Source organism: Oryctolagus cuniculus, chromosome 9, assembly GCF_051225735.1.
Source record: "Oryctolagus cuniculus isolate XC-2025 breed Fujian yellow rabbit chromosome 9, ASM5122573v1, whole genome shotgun sequence".
In the NCBI taxonomy this organism is placed as follows: Eukaryota; Metazoa; Chordata; class Mammalia; order Lagomorpha; family Leporidae; genus Oryctolagus; species Oryctolagus cuniculus.
In genome coordinates, this window is record NC_142875.1 from 135,259,176 (window position 1) to 135,279,314 (window position 20,139).

Sequence of the window (20,139 nt, forward strand, 5' to 3'; positions counted from 1 at the left end):
GCAGGGAGGCGAGGCATGTTCATTGCTGCTCTTGCTCTTGGAGATTTGCTGGTGTTCACTGCCACAGAGGGCCCACGTGGAAGATTGGTAAGAATTTTAGGCAGTGTAGCCAGAGGCAGAAATTCAAATTCTGGACTCCAAATGCAATCGCGATGCGAGGGACCAAAATAACATAACAGGGAGGCTCGGAAAGTGACTCAGAATTCGAACGCGTTTTCTGCAGAGAGTTTGCTGTGACCAGAGCTGTATCAGGGAAAGTGAGACCCAGCAGAGAGAGGCTGACAGCAAGGAGGAAGCTGAGCACAGATCCGGGAAGCCTCATAACCTGGAGGAACCTAACACGGGCCTCAGGGGGCATGAGAGCACAAGAACTCTGGCCGAGCCCAGGCTTGGAGTTGTGAGGGATGAAGGGCTGTGTCCCAGGAGTAAAGACTGACCAGAAACAGACTAGCCTGAAGAAAGCCAGGAATCCACTTCCTGTCTGCATGCGGGGAAAACTAGACTTTATCTAGGGAAGATTGGTCTTAGCATTGTGATCCTCTCTTTCTTCACATGTTAGCTCTAACAGCAGTAAAATTAGGCAAAAGCACCAGGCAAATATCGCTGAGAACCAAGAGTGAAAATAGATGATATGAGTAGGTTCGGTGACATCCTAGCTACTGGTGCTGTAAAACTACATGCGTGGAAAGGGTATGAATTTTACCAAAGAGCCGGAATCCACTCTGCATCCTCCCTGTGATCATGGTTTCACAGACACATACACAGGTCACACACGTGTGCACTTTACCGTGTGTCACTCACACCTCAACAAAGCTGCCAGAATGAAAACACAAGCATGCTGTCTTTTCATGAAGTTTAGAAGGAGTTTACGATGAGCAGGTGGAAATGCAGAGGTAAACGCTCGCAGGCCCCGCGGGTTCTGGGACACTGAGGGTGACGCTGCCGGGCGCTGGGCTTCCTGGGCAGTTCTGTGTTGCACTCTGCAGCAGTCACCAGGAGAAAGAAGTGTATGTGCACTACAGGTGACAGAGTGGGACGTGTAGCAGAAATACTCGGGTTACTGAAGAAAAGCAAAACAGAAGGCAAACGAACAAAAGAAAGACAAAAATCAAGGAAATGAGTCTAACAAAATGGTAGTTTTAAACCTCCAAATATCGGTGATTATACAAGTGGACTAGAAAATATTCCAGTTACAAGGTATTTGTCACAGGGATTTTAAGAATGAGGGAAGATCAAAACAAAAGCTGGGAGGTTATGCCTCCTATTTGGCTTCATTTAAACTTTTAAAAATAGAATTATTTGGATTTGTGTTGTTAAGTTTCGTATGTATTCTGGATATTAATGCCTTGGCAGGTGAATTTTTGTAATCATCTTTTCCCCTTTTGTTAGTGTCTTCAACCCATTTATTGTTTTCTTCGTTTTGCTTTTGTTCTCTTCAGTATTGTAAAAATAGGGAACTATATATCCTGTTTCCCATTTCAAAATGCAAGATAAAAGAATTTTGATTATTAGATAATAAAACAATCATGTTACTAAAATCATTTTTTAAAATTCAAGATAGTTTATTATGTCTTTTTAGTCTGAACAACACAAAATTCTTCAATAATTGATTAGTTTTGACCTTCAGATGCTGTTTCATGTAATTGTACTTAGCACATATCTTTAAAATATGGACCAGTTGATTCCGTCAAAATTATGGCATATAAATCATGTGTCTGCATAAATTGAGGCGTGGAATCTCATCTTCAGCTATCCACTAAGCTATAAAGGAAATCAAGCATTCTTTTTATTAGATGGCTAGTTTTTCCTTAAAATGAAAAGTAATAGGTGATAATAAACAATACCTCTATATCACATTTGGAGTAATTTTTTCCTATTGAGCAACAATAGGCAGTTGAAAGTAGTTAGGCCTAAGGATGGTGGAGTGGGAAGAACCACGTTATGAGGGAAAAATAGAATGTTTGGATACTCTCAACAAATGAAGACTTGTGACTGCTTTACTGAGAATAATGTATCTCACGGCCTCTGTGTGGACTCGTGCTCCACTGACATTCGTCTTAATTCATGCCGCTTTGAAATGGACGGTAAGCTCTAGATCTGGAAACTCGACGCTGTTGGGTTTCTGACTGCACGTTTACTCTTTTCTCTTTCTGGAACCACTTCTGTTTCTACGCTGTGATAGTATTTTCAGTGTTAGGTGGGATTATATTTGAGTTCTCAGTGTGTGATGGTCTGCCACATTCAGTGACTAGCAAGCATTTTGTGAGGAGCTCCTACTCCCGGTTACTGCTCATGGCCATCTGCTCGGTGCACTGAGCTACCAAAGTTGGATGTGAATATTAATGAATTGGTGCCCTTGGGGCACAGAAGTTTTATGATGTTATACTTATTAAATAAAGCCTTGTTTGTCTAACTAGGGTGACCTTTCTCCCTAATGATATTCCGGTGGGTTGGCAGAATAATGTTCTCTGTTGATGTATCAGCCATGGAATTATTCCCCTATTTTAGCTGTTTTTCTTCTGTTGTCATTTTAAAATTGTTAAATGTTAAGAAAAAAAATCAGGATTTTATAGACTATAAATTAACATGTAACTGTAATGAGTGCTTCATATATGTATTTTACGCTGGAAGTAAGTTTTAATTAATCTTCAAGTGCTGTGATCCAATTTCATTTCATCTTTGTTTCTTATTCCATCCAAAAGAAATGGGGCTTACATTTATTGTCAAGTGTTCTAATATTTAACATATTAAATATCATCTTGACATTTAAAGAATATTACCAGGGTGCTACTTCAGGCTTCATTTCATATATTAGAGAGAATAACCAGTGATAAAACATTAAAGAGGAGAATTTTTAAAAAAAGATTCATTTATTTATTTTGAAAGTCAGAATCAGAGAGAAGGGCAAAGACAGAGAGAGAGAGAGAGAGAGAGAGAGACAGACAGATTTTGCATCTGCTAGTTCTAAAGAGGAACACTTTTAATATATAAGGATATATCATTTTTAATAATATTTTGAGTTCCCAGATTTTGAGCTCATCTTTCACTGTCAAAATAAGTAATCCAATCCTGGAATTAGACTGAAGCTTAAAAGTAATAATCCAACCCTTTAGATGATACCATGACTTCTTCTGGAGAAAACACGTTCTACAAACTCCTTAGGATCATTGCTCCCTTCCATGAAACATGTAAGATGAAGACTTTTTGGAATCACCTGTGACTAGCATCTTGTTTTGTTTTTTAAGATTAGTTTTGTTTATTTGAAAGAGTAACAAAAAGGGAGAGACATAGATCTTCCACCTGCTGGTTCAGTCTCCAAATGCCTGCAACTCACAGGACTGGGCCAGGTTAAACCCAGGAGCCAGAAACTCCGTCCAGCTCTCCCATGTGGGTGGCAGGTGTCCAGGCATTTGGGCTATCACCTGCTGCCTTCCCAGGTGCATTGGCAGAGAGCTGGGATCAGAAGTGGAGCAGCTGGGACTCAAACCGCTGTTCTGATTCCTGTATCCAACCTGTGCCAGTGTTGCAAGGGGCAGTGTAACCCAGCGCCTCTCCGACCAGCATCTTGAAGCTTTGTGGAAGGACAGAGGTACTTCGGTGGTGAGGAAGGAAGGAAGAGCATCTGGCAGAGGGTTTAGCATGCAGGCAGTGTTGCTGGACACAGAGTGAAGAGAGGGGAGAGGCGGTGTGGGCAGGTCATGCAATACCTGGTGTGCTTGTGTTAGTGGACTTGGATTTTATGATGTTGGGGGGTAGTGGTCACTGAAGTGTTTCATTTTTTAAAGATTTATTTATTCATTTGAAAGGCAGAGTAACTGAGAGGCAGAGAGAGGCAGAGAGAGAGAGGGAGGGAGAAAGAGAGGTCTTCCATCTGCTGGTTCATTCCCCAGATGACCACGACAGCCGGAGCTGTGCCGATCCAAAGCCAGGAGTCAAGAGCTTCTTCCGCATCTCCCATGTGGGTGCAGGGGCCCAAGGACTTGAGCCATCTTCCACTGCTTTCCCAGGCCACAACAGAGAGCTGGATCAGAAGAGGAGTATTCGGGACTTGGACAGGCACCCATATGGGATGCCGGGACTGCAGGTGGCTTTACCCGATACACCACAGCGCCGACCCCCACTGAAGTGTTTTAAATGAAAGGGTGATGGGACTGTGTTCATGTTTTAGTGCCAGCTGTTGGCTTGGTAGAAGGTGGATTGGAGGTGGCAAACAGCCTTTTCAAAGGTTGTGGCCCCAGTGTGAGGGGAGTGTGGATGTGAGGACGAAAAAGAACAGGACAGGACTGTTGGCTGAGGTGGCAGGTAGGCAGGAGGGAAGAGTAAACGCGGCTCTGCCTTGAGCTTGTTGATGATGAGGAGGTAGGAAAGTCAGAGGTAGGAGTGGGTTTGGGCTGGGGAGGGATTCTCCGTAACGCTCCCTCTTCTGTCCGCCTGCCTTCCGCTCCCACAAGCGGTGTGGGCTCGCCACGCTTTTAAACGTGCCTGTAGACCATTAATTGTGTTAGAATTTTTACGACATGTTAGTGGTCCTAACCCTACTGCATTTCCCAGAGAAGTTCTGAAGTTCTGAAGCTCTGGGCCTTTCCTGCTGACATTCACCAACGTTCTTAACTGTCAGTCAGTCCTTGGACCCTCCCACCTGCCCCTCTGGCAAACATCTCCCGTTATGTTTTCAGCTGGGATTTTGTCAGTTACCTTGGCGGTGTCAGGGGTCATGGTCTATACAGTCCAGGTGGATTTTTTTAACAACATAAATATACACTGGGATTTATAGATTTATCTATCATCAAAATATAAGTCACTTTGATCATGTCGAATGTTTACTTGAGTGGATCTACAAGGCATGTTTGTGCTCACTTATCTCCAAAGGTCCTCCAAGAAGTATTATAAGGGGGTTGGGGCTGTGGTGTAGTAGGCTAAAGTCTCCACCTATGGCACCAGCATCCCATATGGGTATGGGTTCGAGTCCTGGCTGCTCCTCTTCTGATCCAGCTCTCCGCTATGGCCTAGGAAAGCAGTGGAAGATGGCTCAAGTCCTTGGGCCCCTACACCCACATGGGAAACCCAGAAGAAGCTCCTGGTTCTGGATCAGCCCAGTTCCAGCCACTGTGGCCATTAGGGGAGTGAACCAGTAGTTGAAGACCTTTCTGTTTGTCTCTCCCTCTCTCTCTCTGTAACTCTATGTCTCAAAATAAACAAATAAAAATAAAATAACAAAGAAATGTTATAAAATTCTGAATTCTGTGACCTATAGGAAAGGTAAAGTATAATTTATTGTCCAAACCAGCACACTTCATGCAAGAGAGGGGTCAGTATTAATACTTAGGTCGGAACAGCAGTGGTAACCTATGAATGCCCCAGGAACCTGATTTCCATGTGATGGCCTCAGAGAGCTCCAAGGTTTGTGGTTTAGTTAGAAAGTATGGGCAAAGTCATTTGCCAGAGCAACCAACTGGTGGGTCTGAGTGTGGTTCTTTCTAGCAATTTGATAGGTCACTCATTGAGTTAACACTTAAGCAGTAGATGGCAACTTTTTTTTAAAAGATGTATTGATGGAGGCTGGTGCTGTGATATAGTTGGCTAAGCCTCTGCCTGTAGCCTTGGCATGCAACATGGGCACTAGTTCAGGTCCTGGCTGCTCCACTTCTGATCCAGCTCTTGGCTAATGGCCTGGGAAAGCAGCAGAAGATGGCTCAAGTGCTTGGGCCCCTGCACCCATGTGGGAGACCTAGAAGAAGCTCCTGGCTCCTGTCTTCTGACTGGCTCAGCTCCAGTTATTTGTGGGGAGCAACTGGGAGCAACTCGGACTAGACTAAGTTACTGGAATTAAGACTTATTCTATGCATCTGCTCTCCCACAATATGGCGCTGGGAGAGGAGGAAACAGCTTCTACACAGCTGCCTCCAGTTCAACCAATAAACAGCAGGACCTGCTCCTGATTGCAGGAGAGCAGTGTACTCAGTGTGTGGGTAACAGAGTTGGGATTGGTGGAAGAGGACTATAAAGGAGGAGAGAGACAACATGCACCAGGGAACATCTATCTGAAGGAACACCTGAGCAGCCCCCGAGAGAGCCGGCCGGCGGTGTGCCGCTCCCCCGCGGAAGTGGGGAAAGTGGCAGGGGGAGCCACCCTTCCACGGAGGTGGAAGAACCAGCAGCAAACCCAGGGAGGGCCGAGCAGACAAAAGAACAGCGCAGGGTCCTGTGTCGTTCCTCCACGAAGACGGGGAGCGACATTATTATGGTCATTTGAGGGGTGAACCAGCAGATGGAAGACCTTTCTCTCTGCCTCTCCCTCTCCCTGTAGCTCTACATCTCAAATAAAAAAAATTCAGTTCACAATTGATCACACTGATAGGCCTAAGAGTCAAAGGGATCACACAAACAAGACTAGTGTCTGCTAATACTAACTGATAGAATCAAAAAGGGAGAGAACGATCCAACATGGGAAGCAGGATGCACAGCAGACTCATAGAATGGCAGATGCCCTAAACAGCACTCTGGCCTCAGAATCAGCCCTTAAGGCATTCAGATCTGGCTGAAGAGCCCATGAGAGTATTTTAGGCATGGGAAGCCAAGACACTCTGGCAAAAACAAAACAAAACAAAACAAAACAAAACAAAACAAAACCAAAAACCAAAAAACAAAACAAAACAAAAAAACCCTAAATGAAAGATCTCTGTGAGTGAGATCCCAGTAGAAAGAATGGGGCCATCAAAGAAGGAGTACCTTTCTCTGAAGGGAGGAGAGAACATCCGCTTTGACTATGACCTTGTCTGAATAAGATCGAAGTCAGTGAACTCAAGAGGCTTCCATAGCCTTGGCAACTCATGACTAGAGCCTAGGGAGATTACTGACGTCATAAACAAGAGTGTCAAATTGTTAAGTCAACAACAGGAGTCACTGTGTACTTACTCCTCATGTGGGATCTCTGTACTTAATATGTTGTCCAATGTGAAGTAATGCTATAACTAGTACTCAAACAGTATTTTACACTTTGTGTTTCTGTGTGGGTGCAAAGTGATGAAATCTTTACTTAATATATACTAAATCAATCTTCTGTATATAAAGATAATTGAAAATGAATCTTGGTGTGAATGGAATGGGAGAGGGAGCGGGAGATGGGAGGGGTGCGAGTGGGAGGGAAGTTATGGGGGGGAAGCCATTGTAATCCATAAACTGTACTTTGGAAATTTATATTTACTAAATAAAAGTTAAAAAAAGAAAGAAAAAACAGAAGTAGTTTTAACCATATACAAGGCCCATGGAAAATGCACTGTCAAAACACTTTCACTGGGGCCAGTAATGTGGCACAGAGGTTAAGCCTCTGCCCAGGACGCCAGCATCCCTTGTCGGAGCACAGGTCTCAGTCTGTAGCTCTGCTTCCCAGTCAGCTTCCTGCTCTTGCGCCTGGGAAAGCAGTGGAAGTCCTTGGAGTCCTGCCATCTTCCTGTGAGACCCAGATGGAGTGCAAGGCTCTTTGTCTTGGCCCATCCCTGGCTGTTGCAGCCATTTTGGGAGTGAAGTAGTGGATGGAAAAAATTCTTTGTCATTCTGTCTTTCAAATAAATAAATAATAAATCTTAATTTTTAAATCTAAAAAAAAGATATATTGATTTATTTGAGAGCTAGAGTTAGAGAGGGAGAGACAGAGAGAGCTCTTCCATCCTCTGTTCACTTCCCACATGGCCACAATGGTCAGGGCTGAGCCGAGCCATAGGCAGGAGACAGGAGCTTCATCCAGGCCTTCTATGTGGGTGCAGGGGCCCAAACACTTGGGCCATCTTCTGCTGCTTTCTCAGGCCATTAAGAGAGCTGGATTGGAAGTGGTGCAGCCAGGACTCAAACCGGTCCATATGGGATGCTAAAGCTGCAGGTGGTGGCTTTACCCACTGTGCTGCAATACTGACCCTGGATGGGAATTTATATAGTGTGATTTGACTCACCACTTGGGTCACACCAGTTATGGTCTTATAGTTTTTTTTTCTTTTTAGTGGTGCCCACCGATACAGAGTTTATTTAAAAGATGAGACACACCTGCACACGCACACGCACATGAGCATGGCTGGGGATAGAGTGTGCCAGGAAGGGAAAAGAATGGGGAAGGAAGTAGAGAGACAGCCTCAGTCCCTGTCTTGTCCTCGTTAGCCCAGGGGAAGGGGGGAGGAGAAGGAGAGAGAGAGGTGTTGATACACTGCAGCCCTTTTATTGGCTCTTCATGTCAATTTCGAGTCCTGTTAACCTGTCGTTTTGTTCTTGTGACTCCAGCGGCTGAAACTGGTTCCAGACAATGGGTTGAGTAATGACAGCATTCTAGGCGCTGTCACATTTCCCTTTTTGCTGGCTTTGTGTTCTGTCAGCCTGTGGACAGTTAAGCCACACTGTTTTATTTGCAACGCGCTCTTAAATCACAGGCAGTATTATTTGACTCTTGAAGTGCATCCGTTAGTGGGTTTTTTTTTTGAACCTGTGCATATGTTTAAATGTGAAGAGAGAATTCACGTTTCAACCATAAAGGAACTCTGATTGCCAGTCCTTGTGGTTTTTCATTATCAGCTGGCTAATTCAACAAATGGATCTTGGTTTGAAGCTGCAAGTAGCGACAACAGGGGGAACCCGAACAAAGAGCCCCTGAGATGAGGTCACCTTCCCAGCGACTCCCCCAGTATCAGGACTGACCTGGAGCCCTCCCTGGTGTGCTGCCAGCTCAGTCACTGGCAGCCGGCACCGGGCTCCCAGCGCCCAGCACCGAGCCTGCATGTAGGCAGTAGGCCCACACTGGACACCTGCTCAACCTGGTATTCTTTACGGGTTGCTTCAAGATGCCCAGGGCTGTGTTTCTTAATCTCAGACATTCCTTGCCCAGCATCTGTTTGCTTTAGTCACTGTGTTGTGTGGAGGCTTAGAAGACCGGCTTTCCGTACTTACTGAGTCGGTTTGTCGGCAGCGAGGGGCCGGTGTCACGGCTTCAGCACCGGCTCTCCCTTCCTCCTGCAGTTGCACAACCGTGCTCTCTGACCTGGGCTCACCTCAGCTTCTCTCCAGGTGATGCAACAGATCTCCCACCCAGAATTTAGCTAGGATAATGTCTCTGTGAACCTGGCTTCCAAATCAAATCTGAAGTGCCATTTTTATAAAAATGAGATATGATGAAACTTAGGAGTTAAATAGTAAAACATTATTTGTTCCTATGCTTAGTGAGCTGTAGGAGATAGCTTTCCTAGCCCTGTCTTTCATAATTTTGACCTAGCATCGAAAAGAGGAAATATTTAGTGAGAAAAATTTATTGTAAGATTTAAGGTCTACATTGTTTCCTTTTTGAAAGATTTATTTATTTATTTAAAAGAAGGAGAGACAGAGAAAAAGAGAGGCCTTCCATCCACTGATTCACTCCCCAGTTGGCTGCAACAGCCAGAGCTGTGCTGTTCCAAAGCCAGGAGCCAGGAGCTTCTTCTAGGTTTCCCACGTGGGTGCAGGGGCCCAAGGACTTGAGCCATCTTCCACTGCTTTCCCAGGCCATAGCAGAGAGCTGGATTGGAAGTGGATCAGCCAGGACCTGAACTGGCACTCATATGGGATGCTGGCACTGCAGATGGCAGCTTTACCTGCTACGCCACAGCGCCAGCCCCTACTTTGTTTCTTAAAAAGAGGCTTATTTATTTTTATTTTGTTGAAAGGCAGAGAAAAAGAAAGATACAGATATTGATATTCAGTGTGCTGGTTCAGTCCTGAAATACCCACAACAACCAGGGCTGAGCCATGCTGAGGCCAGGAGACAGGAACGCAGCCTGTGTCTCCCATGTGGGTTGCAGGGACCCAATTACTCAAGCATTAACCTGCTGCCTTGTAGGGTATGCATTAATAGGAAGCTGAAATGTGAAGAAGAGGAGCCGTGACTCGATGAGGCATTCCAGTACATGATATAGGGGCATCAAGTGACATCTTAATCCCTGTCCCAGTCACAGGTCCCCTCCAGGTCTACCATGTTTTAATTACTTTATTTTAATTAATATTTTTTTAGATACAACTTTCCAGGTATGTCAATGAGCATAATAGACAAATATCCAGTGAGGAGCCAGGGTATCCTGCATTCTCTTCTGACTCCCAGTGTTTTCATCTTGCTTGTCATTTGGTGTCTCTTCATTTCTCTTCTTCACCATAAATCAAAGTGTTTCTCTGGTCTAACTCGGACTTTAGTCCTGCTTGCCTTAGTGTTCATCTTACTATATTTTTTACACCCTGGTGTTAGCACTTGTCTTTGTAAAGAACTTGAGGCATCAGGGGAAGACTGTTTGGCCAGCAGCCACACGGAGCACCCTGCCTCCTGCCCTGTGCACTGGAGCCTGTGCATGCTCTGGGCTGGGGGCGTGTGGCAGAGCAGACGCCCTGTTTTTCTCCCTTCTAGTTTTCCTTAAACAGATCTCGTAAGGGAGCTTGGCCCGGCCTTGATCATCTGGCAACACTGGGAATGGGGCTGTGCAAGCCCAAGGAAGTGACGTGGGATTTACGCCACCTTTTTACCATTTTCCTTGAACAGTTTCAGTGTGAACCCAATGCATGTTCATGAGATAAAAAACAGCAGGGAGCGGGTAGTGTTGTAATTGGTCTTTCCGTGCCAGCGGGTTGAGCCGTCTCTGTATGTGAGATCCTCACGTTAGCCCTGTCTGCTCCAGGATGAAACACGTGGATGGGTGCTTTTGGAAGTCCTTCATACTTGTTACTCACAGACAGCTGACGGGAGGGGCTGTGGCGGCCGAGCCCATCAGGCAGTCCTGCGGCAGCCACTCCAGGGCCCCCGCACGGCTGGGGGTCGCTGAGAGGAGGCAGAGGTGCCTGTGTCTTGAGTCAGGACGCACGCTGATTTCTGATCTCGCTCCTGTCCCAGGTCAGCTGCTGCGGCTGAAGATGTTCCGGGAGGACCACGGGTCGTGGATGACGATGTTCTTCAGCACGATCCTCTTCCTCTTCATTTTTTCCCACATCTACAACACGATTCTTCTGATGGATGGAAGCATGGGGTAGGTGGCCACCCCCTTCCGCCGCTGCTGTTAGGTTTGAGCTGCGGAAGGGGTGCAGGATTTCTCCCTTCAGTCGTGCAAACCTGCTCAGGACGTTCTAGCCCAAGGAGGGCTGTCTGTGCTTCCCTACATAGCACCTTTGAGGTTCTTTGTCCTAGGGAGCACACAGCATTTTACAGCAATGGGTAAATGTCATTCTTTATTCTTTAGGACTTTCCTGTGGAGTGACTGGTGGGCAGGTGGCACTTCATTGTAGTGCCCGGGAGTAGGAGAGTATGCGATCTTATTGACGCTTACAGTCGCCTGATGGGTATTAGTGTTCCAGCAAGGTGAGGGTGGCTCCAGGACTGCAGTCTGTGCTCTGCAAGGCTAGACTCAGGCAAAGCATCCGATTACAGATTACACACTGGCTTTCTCTCTCGACCAACCGAGAATTTTGTTATAGATGGATCATTTAAAAAGTATCCCATGCTGTATTAATTCTAGGGTTGTGATCCCTGGTTAACACATCTCCATGGCATGCGTGTGTGCTCCCAGGTAGGCTGTGGGATTCTTTTATTCTCTCCAGTTCTTTCGTCCTTATAACCAAATATGAGGATTGTTCATTCATACGATTATCTCTTGGTGTGCTCTCAGTAAGTTCTAAGGGTAGAATTTAAGGAGCATGGCTCAGCCTACAGCATTAAGAATTAGATCCTAGCATCACTAGCCATCAAGGAAATGCAAATCAAAACCACAATGAGGTTTCACCTCACCCCAGTTAGAATGGCTCACATACAGAAATCAACGAACAACAAATGTTGGCGAGGATATGGGGAAAAAGGACACTAATCCACTGCTGGTGAGAATGCAAACTGGTAAAGGCACTATGGAAGTCAGTTTGGAGATTCCTTAGAAACCTGAATATAACCCTACCATATGACCCAGCCATCCCACTCCTTGGAATTTACCCAAAGGAAATTAAATTGGCAAATAAAAGAGCTGTCTGCCCCTTAATGTTTATTGCAGCTCAATTCACAATAGCTAAGACATGGAATCAACCTAAATGCCCATCAACAGTAGACTGGATAAAGAAATTATGGGATATGTACTCTATAGAATACTATGCAGCAGTAAAAAAAATGAAATCCATTCATTTGCAACAAAATGGAGGAATCTGGAACACATCATGCTGAGTGAAATAAGCCAGTCCCAAAGGGACAAATATCATATGTTATCCCTGATCGGTGACAAGTAACTGAGCACATAAAAGGAAACCTGTTGAAGTGAAAGGGACACTATGAGAAACAATGACTTGATCAGCCCTTGTCCTGACTGTCGAGGAACAACTTACTATTTTATTCCTTTTAGTATTTTCTTTTTCTACTTAATATCATTGGTTGAACTCTGTAATTAACACATAATTATTCTTAGGCATTTTAAATTGACTGAAAAGTGATCCCTGATAAATATAAGAGTGGGAATAAGAGAGGGAGGAGATGTTCAGTTCAGCACATGTTCACTTGGACTTACCCCTAATGGTAGAGCTAGAAACGTGCCAGGGGATTCCAATTCAATCCCATCAAGGTGGCATGTACCAATGCCATCTTACTTGTTGAAGTAATCAGTTTAAGTTCATAATTGATCAAAAAGATAGGATTAAATGTCAAAGGAATTACATAAGACCAGTGTCTGCAAATAATAATTGATAGAATTAAAAAGGAGAGAATGATCCTACATGGGAAGCAGGATATGCAGCAGACTCATAGAATGACAAATGCCCTAGACAGCACTCTGGCCTCAGAATCAGCCTTTCAGGCATTCGGATCTGGCTAAAAAGCCCATGAGTGTTTCTCAGGCATGGAAAGCCAAGACACTCTGGCAAAAAAAAAAAAAAAAAAAATCAATCAATCTAAATGAAAGATCTCTGTGAGTGAGGTCCCAGCAGAAAGAACAGGCCATCAAAGAAGGAGGTTCCTTTCTCTGAAGGGAGGAGTGAAATTCCACTTTGAATATGGCCTTGTCCAAATAAGATCGGAGTCGGTGAATTCAAGAGGCTTCCATAGCCTTGGCAGCTCATGACAAGCGCCTCGGGTGATTACTGATGTCATAAATAAGAGTGTCAGTTGTTAAATCAACAATGGGAGTCACTGTGCACCTGCTTCCCATGTAGGACCTCTGTCCTTAATGTGTTATACTATGCAAATTAACAGTAAAACTACTCAAACAGTACTCTATATTTTGTGTGTCTGTGTGGGTGCAGTCTGTTGAAATCTTTACTTAGTATATACTGAGTTGATCTTCTGTATATAAAGATAATTGAAAATGAATCTTGATGAAGAATGGGTTGGGAGAGGGAGTGGGAGATGGGATGGTTGCAGGTGGGAGGGAGGTTATGGGGGGAAAAGCTGCTATAATGCAAAGTTGTACTTTGGAAATTTATATTTATTAAATAAAAGTTGAAAAAAAGAAGACTTAGATCCTAGTAAAAAATAAGGCTGGGAATAGGAGAGGGAGGAGGAAGAGGGGTGGGAGTGTGGGTGGGAAGAATGGCTGTATTCCAGAGTTGTACTTATGGAATGCATGAAGTTTGTGTTCCTTAAATAAAAGATTTCTTTGAGCAAAAAGAAAATTATCCTAGTGATCATGGCAAACTACCTTAGATGCTTGCTGTGTGCCAAAGTCGTGACTGAGGGAGGTTTGCTGTCTCTTCTGGAAATCCAGGCAGTGTTGCTGCCTCCTGAGCGAGGGCCGGGCAGGGTCGTCGTGCAGCCGCATCAGCTGCAGCCGTGTGGATGTTCGTCGAGCCTTTGGCCACCACCACTCAGTGCAGGAGGAAGACAGTTTCTCCCAGCACTGAAGGCATGAACTGCAGAGGTAAAGCCGAGACTGCCCAAGGTTTTCTGCCTCAGCCCAGGCTAACAAGTGGTCCGTTCAGGGATGTGGTGTTAGACCGAATGTTCAGGCTTTAGAAAGTTGCTAAAATGCTGTGCCTGCAGTTATTCCGTGGACTTGGCGTGACGACACTCATGTGGAGTCTGTTTTTCCATGTTGGGGTGCAGACTCTGAGCCGCGTGATGGAGCACACACCTCAGCGCCTGTCCTGGAGATGTGGTGGTGGTGGGAATTGTCCGACACAAGCAGGTGTCTCTCTGGGAAATACAGGGACTGTGAGAAAAGGGCATGTTTAAAAACTGGAGATAGTGAGTTCTGTCATCTATGAGAAATACCCTCTACTCAGGAGCTGACCTGTCTTAATTCTACTTGTTTTTATGTTGTGAATGTAGTCTGTTAGCCAGAAATGTTTATTCTGAGGAAGAAAGCAGATCAAAAAGCTATCAATTAAACACAATAATAAATAATCCCTGTACCCCACAAGTCAGTCAATAGATGATAAAAAAATCTTAATGAGTCCTAGCAGCTGTCATGAAGAATCTCGGGGAAGTCTCACAGCGAACCTGGGCCATGGGTGCTTCTATCTCCATCTTCCAGATGAAGAAATGGAGGCCCAGAGAGGGTTTGCCCCAGCCCAAGGTGACAGCTGATGGAATCTCCATTTTTACCCCCAGTAGAGGGGGCGTCGGACCGCTCGGTGGTGAGTTCTGGTGATGCGGCTACGGCACTGCTAGCGTAGATCTGAGTGAGGGCTGGTGCTGGTACTCGTTCACCAAAACCCACGTATGCCCTTTGCTCATTCAAGCTGAATTTTAAAATTGAAGTAAGCAGCAGGTATGTCCAGGAAATAAGAGTAGTTTAGAATGTATGGTAATATCATAACTAAAATCGAGACTGGTTCTCTTTATGCTCAGACTAAGTACAGCATCACTTAGCTGCTGCTTTTTTATTTTAAGGTTTATTTATTTATTTATTTGAAAGACATAGAAGGGGGTGGGGAGAGAGAGAGAGAATCTTTTATCTGCTGATTCACAGCTGCAATGGTCAGGCCTGGGCCAGACAAAAGCCAGGGCCCAGAAACTTCATCCAGGTCTCCCATGTGGATACAGAGACCTGAGCACTTGGGCCCTTGTCGCTCCCCCTCTTCATGGAGGAACGACACAGGACCCTGCGCTGTTCTTTCGTCTGCTCGGCCCTCCCCGGGTTTGCTGCTGGTTCTTCCCGGGTTGGCTACTATCCCTTCCACCTCCGTGGAAGGGCGGTTCCCCCTGCCACATTCCCCACTTCCGCGGGGGAGCGGCACACCGCCGGCCGGCTCTCTCGGGGGCTGCACAGGTGTTCCCCTTAGATGTTCCCCTTAGATGTTCCTGGTGCATGCCGTCTCTCTCCTCCTTTATAGTCCTCCTCCGCCAATCCCAACTCTGCTACCCACACGCTGAGTACGCTGCTCTCCTCCAATCAGGAGCAGGTCCCACAGTTTATTGGTTGAACTGGAGGCAGCTGTGTAGAAGCTGTTTCCCTTCTCAGCGCCATATTGTGGGAAAGCAGATGCATAGAATAAGTCTTAATTCCAGTAACTTAGTCTAGTCCGAGTTGCTCCCAGTTGCTCCCCACAGATCCCCCTTTCTTTTTATTTTTGGCGTTGATACGTGCCTGTCTTCAGTGCCCCGCGGCACACACTCTGCTCTGCTTGCTAGAGTTGCCCACAGGTTCTTACAAGTCCTATCAATCAGGCAAACCGAATCCGGGTCCTCTCTTCGCCATGTTGTGAGGAGGTTTTTAGGCGCTGATGCGTGCCTGTGTTCGGTGCCCTGCAGTGCATGCTCTGCTCTGCCTGCAGGTGCTTACAAGCCCTATCAGGCAAACCGAATCCAAGCCTTCTCATTGCCATATTGTGGGGAGGCTTATTGGTGTTGATAACGTGCCTGTCTTCGGTGACCTGCGGCGCATAAGCTGCTAGCCGCCCGCAGGTGCTCATTGCCTCACTAATCAGGCAGACCGAATCCAAGCTCTCTCATTGCCATGTTGTGGGGAGGCCTTTCTATTTCTCTATTTCTCTATGTCCGGGCATTCCTATTTCTCCCATTTTACTTCTATCTTCCAGCATTCCTATTTCTCTCATTTTACTTCTAAACTTCTGTTTCTCTTATCCCTGCGGCTTCCCAGCGCCCGCCCCGAGGCTGCTTCTCGGCACCTCGCCCCGCGGCAGCTTCACGGCTCTGCGCGGCTTCCCGGCGCCTCGCCCCGCCGGCGGGCTCCCGGCTCTGCGCGGCCTGGCTTCGCGCGCACACTCCGCGGTCTCCACGCCCTTCACGTCTGCACCACAGCCTCGCGCCAGCCCTGCGTTCCCTATCTATTCACGCCCCGTGCTCTCTCTGCACGTGGCGGCTTCCGTGAGTCACACAGCGTAGCTTACGTCTCCGCCACTAGCATTCAATCCAAGTTCCCCGGACTAACCTGGCGAATTCCAACCTGGCGGCCCACGTCTCTGGTTCCAGATCTTCGCCTCTTGCTCCCCGGGGTGACTTGAAGAATTCCAAGGTGGCTTACGTTTCCGCCTCGGCCTGCACTCGCGGCTTCATCCTCCCTAACATTTTTCTCTACCCGGTATGTTTCCCTAAGTTTTCTTCCAACAATATTCCTCCCTCATTTCTCCTGGCTTCTCCCCACAGTCCGTATCCAAGTCTAAGTTTCTTACAGGTTTCACTTTCACTTTCAACCTGCAGTCCGTATCTGAGTTTAAGTTTCTTCATGCTTTCACTTTAAATCCTAACTTCTTTCCCACAGTCCATATCCGAGTCTATGCCTAGGCTTTCGATAGCTTCTTCCGGCACCTTTTCCATCCGGCTTTCCCTAGGCTCTTTGCTAGTCTCTCTCTCCGGTAATTTCCCACTTCTTCCTGTTTCTTCCCTCCTAAGTTTCCTATCCGAGTCACGGCACCATTATGTCGCTCCCCCTCTTCATGCAGGAACGACACAGGACCCTGCGCTGTTCTTTCGTCTGCTCGGCCCTCCCCGGGTTTGCTGCTGGTTCTTCCCGGGTTGGCTGCTGGTCCTTCCCGGGTTGGCTGCTGGTCCTTCCCGGGTTGGCTACTGTCCCTTCCACCTCCGTGGAAGGGCGGTTCCCCCTGCCACATTCCCCACTTCCGCGGGGGAGCGGCACACCGCCGGCCGGCTCTCTCGGGGGCTGCACAGGTGTTCCCCTTAGATGTTCCCCTTAGATGTTCCTGGTGCATGCCGTCTCTCTCCTCCTTTATAGTCCTCCTCCGCCAATCCCAACTCTGCTACCCACACGCTGAGTACACTGCTCTCCTCCAATCAGGAGCAGGTCCCACAGCTTATTGGTTGAACTGGAGGCAGCTGTGTAGAAGCTGTTTCCCTTCTCAGCGCCATATTGTGGGAAAGCAGATGCATTGAATAAGTCTTAATTCCAGTAACTTAGTCTAGTCCGAGTTGCTCCCAGTTGCTCCCCACAGGCCCTCTTCTACTGCTGTCTCAAGCAGGTGGGCAGGAAGCTGGATCAGAAGTGGAGCAGCTGGGACACAAGCCAGCTCCTGTATGAGACACCAGCGTCACAATTGGTGGCATAACCCACAATGCTACAACACCAGCCCCGTTATACAGATGTAGCTGTTGGACCCTTCACCATTCTGCCTCATTTTGTTGGGAGAGAACTGTTTCTGAGAGGTAAGGTTCCACTTTGTTTTAATCCAAAGTAGGGGACACATGGTTTAGTGTGTAGAAGAAAACATTAACATTGTAACAGATGCAATGCCAACCTCCATGTCCCTTCCTTGGACCCAGCAAACGCCTCAAAGTAGGGATGCAAGCCTGGAGGAAAATTGGTTCTTGGAGCAAACGGGTGCAGCTGTGTTTTGGGGTTCTCAGGAGACCCGTGTTTTCTGAGGCATTGCTTCATCCTGTGTGTGTAGGGGTTGGGGAGACGGGGGACGGGGCCGGGGGCTGGAGCTGAGGCTGCAGAGGGGACGGTGAGCACATACACTGGCACGACTGGTTTGGCATCTGAGGTAGCTGGAGGCGGGGCTGGTCCGGATTGTTTGCACTGAGTGACTGGTGCCAAGTACTCTGGTGTGCACTCCTTGGGGGCAGTGTTAGCCAAGAGCCATTTCTCCAGGGACATTGGGCCACTGAGTCACGGTGGCTGCAGGATGCAGAGAAGGAAGCAGTATCTTTCACCCAGTGTGTCTTTTGGGCCTGTTTTTGGATGGGGTATGGTTTTTGGCTAAGCTAGGGCCCCGTGGTCCCTGGTTGCAGAGGGCAGAAGCCGTGGGTTTATCTGGCCCAGAACACCTCCAGGATTTTAGCTGAACAGACCCGGGGAGTCAGTGGCCCAGGTCCTGCTTACCTCAGCACAGAATCCCCTGAAGTTTGCTCTAACGCGCAGTGTCAGGGGCATCCGGGGGCCTGGCCGTGTGGTGGGAAAGAGGGACTTAGCTGCATGGACCAAGGGGACCAGGGCTCTCAGAGAGTCTGCACGTTCTAGCATCCCAGGGGAAGCCTCCTCCGGTGCTTGAGTCTGCTCACTGTTCTGCACCTCACAGCGTGTAAGACCTGCTCCTCGTCGGGCCTGCTTCTGTCTTTAAGTCACCACCAGGGAATTCCACACAGCTTTGTCCACTGCTGAGGAGCCAGCTGTGGGTGGGGCTGCTTATGTGTCCCTGTACAAGGTGGCAGATGGCACGTCAGCTAGCCTGCAGCCGCCCCTTCACTCAGATCCTTAGAACTTCTGCAGTCCAACGCTGCCTGATGGGCTCTCCTTACATACATTGGGGAGCTTGCCCAAGGGTAAGGACCCCCCCCCCCAACCAGCCCCCGCCCCAGGACGATAGCGAAGGCCCTGGCACTTAGGCTGGCTGGCCCACGAAGAGGTGCTCAGAAGCAGGGGCTTAGGACTTGAGTCTGCACCCTCACGCTAGGACCCGAGACAGGCCTTGGGCTCGTGTGAAGTGAGGAGTTTATGCAGAAGTCCCCACAGGAGCCGGTCCTGCACAGGGCAGCCAAGGAAGGATGGGTGGAAAACGGCACAGGGCGGCACCGCGGGAACTCGGCTGGCTTCTCCCAGGGACCTCATGAGCACAGGTGGTCTGTGCTCTGCACATCCATTTCCTTAGACACAGGAACCCCCAGACACCCCTGGCTGGGCTCCTCTCCCTGCCTCAGGGTCTTGCTTTGCCCTGGAGTCACCCACAACTTGCAGCACCCCTCTGTTCTCTTGTGCAGCGCACTTGGATTCAGCTTCCGTCCGCTTTGCCTTAGCTGGGTCTTTGTAAAACCACCATCACATGAATGTATTTTGCTTTTTCATTTTTTTTAGAAAGGTTTATTTATTTTGTTTGGAAGGCCGAGAGGGAGGGAGGGAGGGAGAGAGAGAGGGAGGGAGAGAGAGAGAGAGAGCGAGCGAGCGGTTCTATTCACTGGTCCACTCCCCAAATGGTCATGATGGCCAGGGGTGTTGGGCCAGGCCAAGTTGACACCAGGAGCCAGGAGCTTCCTCCAGGTCTCCCATGTAGGTGCAGTGGCCCAAGCACTTGGCCATCTCCTGCTGCTTTCCCAGGTGCATTAGCAAGGACCTGGATGGGCAGTGGAGCAGCCTGGACTTGAGCTGGAGTGCCTGTGGAATGCTGGCATTGCAGTATTGCAGGCAGCAGCTTAGCCCACCACGCCACGGTGTCAGCCCGCACGAATGCACTTTTAGCCCGAAGAGCTGACAGTCTGGGATGAGTGTCCCTGCCTTCTCACAAGGTGAGGACTGCCCTGGCCGCTGCTGACACAGCGTTCTGGCTTTGTTTTGTCAAAGCAGCTCTTCTCCGTGTTCCTTTAATGCCATTTCTTTGGGAAGAAAAGGGGAGGTACTTAAAGGAAAAGGGCAGAGCACTAGACTCGATTGCACTCTTGGTCATGTGGTCATCAGGGTCAGCCCTCCTGGTGACCTTGCCCTACGGCCGTCCTTGCTCACCAGGCCAGAGCATTGGGTGCTTGAGGCCTGAATGGAGCCTTGCAGCTCTGTTTTTCCACCTGGAGGGGTTGACTGGGTTGAAGGTGACCCGGGGTGACTTTTCTGGTTCCCTTTGCATGCTCTGAGACCCCAGGCCTCTGCACGTGCAGTGCTCCAGGGTGCAGCCGAGCCTGCACGGGACTGAGTGGGACATGCAGTTTGCGGGCACTTCAAATGCCTTGTGAAGTTATCTCTCTGCAGAATTTCCTAGTGATGTCATTTTTATAGCGTC

The 20,139-nt window shown here is 47.8% G+C and overlaps 1 protein-coding gene across 10 annotated transcripts in view; it reads left to right on the forward strand.

Annotated features, from left to right (window-relative positions):
• The window catches only part of TMEM117 (transmembrane protein 117), a 471,225-nt gene that overhangs the window by 71,456 nt on the left and 379,630 nt on the right, over nt 1-20,139 (forward strand). For 9 of the 10 annotated variants that reach the window (XM_051850978.3, XM_089304061.1, XM_089304066.1 and 6 more), the window contains one exon: nt 10,886-11,018. The exons of the other annotated variant lie outside the window; for it this stretch is intronic. In XM_051850978.3, the coding sequence (XP_051706938.2) occupies nt 10,886-11,018 (133 nt within the window). The remainder of the gene's footprint in view (nt 1-10,885; nt 11,019-20,139) is intronic. 10 annotated transcript variants of the gene reach the window in all.